This window comes from Agelaius phoeniceus, chromosome 33 (genome assembly GCF_051311805.1).
Source record: "Agelaius phoeniceus isolate bAgePho1 chromosome 33, bAgePho1.hap1, whole genome shotgun sequence".
NCBI classification, from domain to species: Eukaryota; Metazoa; Chordata; class Aves; order Passeriformes; family Icteridae; genus Agelaius; species Agelaius phoeniceus.
The window spans coordinates 2211158-2215283 of record NC_135297.1 but is presented as its reverse complement, the minus strand read 5'-3'; the positions used below and the strand labels follow the sequence as shown (position 1 = coordinate 2215283).

The 4126-nt window shown below is 53.9% G+C and overlaps 1 protein-coding gene across 1 annotated transcript; it reads left to right on the top strand.

The window, feature by feature from the left end:
* The first annotated feature begins 2125 nt into the window (after positions 1–2125).
* On the top strand, positions 2126–3055 carry LOC143696321 (olfactory receptor 14J1-like). The gene has a single exon (XM_077192445.1). It carries the CDS (start codon positions 2126–2128, stop codon positions 3053–3055), a length of 930 nt encoding a protein of 309 aa, XP_077048560.1.
* Positions 3056–4126: the final 1071 nt, after the last annotated feature.

The following is a 4126-nucleotide window of genomic DNA, read 5'->3' as shown; positions in this document are numbered from 1 at the left end:
GCACCAGAGACACCTTGGCCTTGTTTGTCCCCAGCTGTCATCACTGCCTCCAGTGCTCTGCTCTAACTGGAACCTGGGGACACTTTCTCAGTTCTGTCCCTCAGTGGGATCCATTAAAACTTCAAGAAACTTCAGAATTTTAATTTACCTTTGAGTTCTTGAGAAGTTTTTTGAAGATACTCTCAGGGACTGAGTCTGATGTAAACAACACCAAATCCCTGAGAGGCTCATTAAAGTCCTTGTGCTGTGTCTGTGCTGCTGAGCTTTAAAGGAACAGCTCTTCCCAGGGCCAGCTCCTCTCCCAGCCCAGCAGGGCTGAGGGCTCTGCCTGCAGGCACTGAGGGGACAGGAGGCAGGCAGAGACAGGCTGAAGGCAATCAGGATTGGGAAGACATTGAGCTGAGACTTCACCTGGGGAAAGATCTTCACAGCCCTGTGCATGGTGAGTGTGTGGGTGCAGGGCAATGTCCCCTGTGCTCCTGGAGGGATCTCCTGAAGCCAGCACACCCCAGAGCCTGGGGGATGTGTCAGGAGGACTCTCCCAGTTTCTCTGTGGCACAGGAGGAGCAGGAGGAGGAGGATGTGCTGCAGAGCGGGGCTGCCCTTCTGAGGGGACTTGTCATGAGCTCATTCAGGGCAGGAGTTTCCTGCTTGGGTCTCTGCTTTCCTGAATCTGTGCTCCCACTTTTCCCTGGCTCAGCTTGGTGGCAATGGAAACTCAGCTGTGCAGGGCAGAGCAGGGGCTGAGACTCTTAATCCATCACCCTGAGGATTCCTGGGCACCTCAGCAAGTGTCTGCACCTGCCCAGCCTCCAGATCCATGCAGCATCACCTTTCCATGGTGCCCAGGCTGGGGGAGCTGTTCTTTAATCCCTGCAGGGCCGAGCAGCTGCAGGGCAGGGCTGGCCCAGGGCCTGGGCTGGGCTCTGGCAGCTCTGGCAGGGAAGGAGCCCGGGGCCACAGGAGCAGCTGGGGCTGGGACAGCTCCAGCAGCAGAGCCGTGGGCAGGGAGGCAGGGAGGCAGTGCTGAGGGCAGCCCTGCTGCAGGGCAGATGTGGCACCTGCCGGGCCTGCCCTGCCGGGCAGACGCTGCCCTGAGCAGCACAGCTCTTGTGTCCCCTCGCAGCCAGCACAGCCCTCAGCCCGGGGGCTCGGGGCCCTCAGTCCCTCCTGGGCCGGCAGAGCAGCCCCAGAGATGAAGGGCATCTCTCCGGCCATGTGCCCATTCATTCCCTGCTGACCAGGGCCTGAGGGCCACTGTCCTGCCCTGCTGCTGCCTGGCAGGGGCTGGGCAGGGCTGGGCAGGGAAAGGCTTTTCCTCAGGCCTGGCTCTCTCTCCCCTTGCCTTGCCCAGGTGCTGCTGGCATTGCTGAGGGGCTCTCTGCAATGGCAGTTCCAGCTGCAGGGCCAGGCCCAGCCCTTGGGCTCCTCCTGTGCAGGCTGAGCACAGCAATGGGGTGTCCCAGCTCCCTGTGCCCGGGGAGCTCTGGGCAGGGCAGCCTGGGAGGCTGGCAATGAGCCCACTCTCCTGACTCTGGGAAAGGCAGGAGCCACTTTGTGTGCCAGGGATCCCTCTGCTCTCAGCAGTGTCTCCTGGCTGTCCAGGCTAACACGGGAGTGGATCTCAGAAAGGTGCAAGTCCCGGGCAGCTGGAAGAGGAGAGAGGGATAGAGCAGCTCCCCTCAGTCTGCACTAAGCCTCAGAGAATCCTCCTGACTCTCTGGACAATCTGTTCTCCCCAGGTGCAGCAGAATCTCTCGTTTTGCCTCTTGCAATCCCCATCCCTTCACCCAGGCAGCTCCTCTGCTTCAGGAGAACATATTTTATTCAAGTCCCAATACCAGGACTGGCCCCTGCCCTCACTGTTCCCCTGCACTGATTGGGGGTCAGGGCTGACTCCCAGGTGTCCTGCAGCTGAAGGTCCAGCTCCTGACACAACATTGGCCAGCAGCAATCCGGGCTGCAGCAGCAAAGGTGAAGGAAGATCTCTGAGACATAGACATGGGGAGGTGTTTATTGTCAGGAAAGGGCCTATGAGAAAGGGCTTTGATAATTCTGTGAGAAATCTCCCCTCCATTGCCCTGTCTTTCCTCCTTCTTGAGGTTGAAATGCCCAGACACAGCAAATGTCCAACAGCAGCTCCATCAGGCACTTCCTCCTGCTGGCATTGGCAGACACACGGCAGCTGCAGCTCCTGCACTTCTGCCTCTTGCTGGGCATCTCCCTGGCTGCCCTCCTGGGCAACGGCCTCATCATCAGCGCCGTAGCCTGCGGCCACCACCTGCACACGCCCATGTTCTTCTTCCTGCTCAACCTGGCCCTCAGCGACCTGGGCTCCATCTGCACCACTGTCCCCAAAGCCATGCACAATTCCCTCTGGGACACCAGCACCATCTCCTACTCAGCATGTGCTGCTCAGGTGTTTCTGCTTGTCTTCTTCACTGAAGCAGAGTTTTCCCTCCTGACCATCATGTGCTACGACCGCTACGTGTCCATCTGCAAACCCCTGCACTACGGGACCCTCCTGGGCAGCAGAGCTTGTGCCCACATGGCAGCAGCTGCCTGGGCCAGTGCCTTTCTCAATGCTCTGCTGCACACAGCCAATACATTTTCCCTGCCCCTGTGCAAAGGCAATGCCCTGGGCCAGTTCTTCAGTGAGGAGCCCCAGATTCTTAAGCTCTCCTGCGCATACTCTACCTTCAGAAAACTTTGGATTTCATTGTTTGGTGTCTGTTTAGCATTTGGTTGTTTTGTGTTCATTGTTTTCTCCTATGTGCAGATCTTCAGGGCTGTGCTGAGGATCCCCTCTGAGCAGGGACGGCACAAAGCCTTTTCCACCTGCCTCCCTCACCTGGCCGTGGTCTCACTGTTCCTCAGCACTGGCACTTTTGCCTACCTGAAGCCCCCCTCCATCTCCTCCCCATCCCTGGATCCGGCAGTGTCAGTTCTGTACTCGCTGGTGCCTCCAGCCCTGAATCCCCTCATCTACAGCCTGAGGAACCAGGAGCTTAAGGATGCCCTGAGGAAACTGATGACTGGATTTTTTCATAACTAATAAAGTGCCTGTCTTGTTCTCTCACAGGCTCCTTGTGTAACACATTACCACCCCACCTCTCTTCTAAAATATTTCATAGTGTTTATGTGTGTACAGGCTTTCCTTTTCTATTTTGTAATTATGTTGTGCAGGAGGAAATTTTATTTATCCCATTATCATCCCATTACTGGGATCATTCATTCTATTTATAAGTTTTTGCTTACACCTTAAATTTCCCACACCCTGTGTAAATGTATAATCAACTTCTCTGTGCCCTTTAGTAAACTGAATGATCATGCAGTGACTTGTATGTCAAAAATCCTTCCTCTAAAAACTCATCTGAATCTGACAGGGCAGTCTCTGTGTGCAAAGGGTGAGTGAAATGCACAGCAGCAATGCCATAGAGTGACATTGCAGCAGCAATGCCAGAGAGCACTTGGTGTTTTCAGAGCTGTTCTCTTTGCACTTCCACACTGTCCTTCTGTGCCCTCTGTGAGTCCTTAGTGCTTGGGTGCTCAGGTGCTGTCCTGCTCTGTGACTCTCCTGTGACCACAAGGTGAGTTGACAATTTTGTATTATTTAAAAATAGACAGGAATGGCTGGAATTGTTAGGCTGACTAGTTAAGGTTTTCAGAATTTTATGGCTTTATTATCTAAGTCAGATGTGGATTAATGGGACTCCTGGAGCTGACAATCTGAATATGAATAATGGTTGGAATGGGCAAAACTGCAGCTTAAATGTTACTTAAAAATAAATATCCAGAGTGGCCAGCCTGGACATTGTGGTCTGTGAATTGGAACAATCACATTGCAGATCCACAAAAACTCCACCAAAAGTGACCTCAAAGGAGGGAGCAATGACCCTGTGACAAAACAGTGAAGCCAAGGAGATGGAGACACTCATTCACTGGTATTTCTGTTGGACTGGGCTGTCCTGTGAGGGGTGGGGTCTTTAGATCACATGGGAATTCTTTTGTTCAGGTCCATCTTATGAAGCACCAGCTCAAGCACCAGATACTGTGATTGATCTGTGCCAATAAATCTGTGCTGGAGACAAGAGCAGTGCCAATGCTTTCTTCAACAATGTCAAAA

Excerpts from the sequence above, each read along its gene's own strand:
- LOC143696321 (XM_077192445.1), top strand. The coding sequence starts at position 2,126 with ATGTCCAACAGCAGCTCCATCAGGCACTTCCTCCTGCTGGCATTGGCA.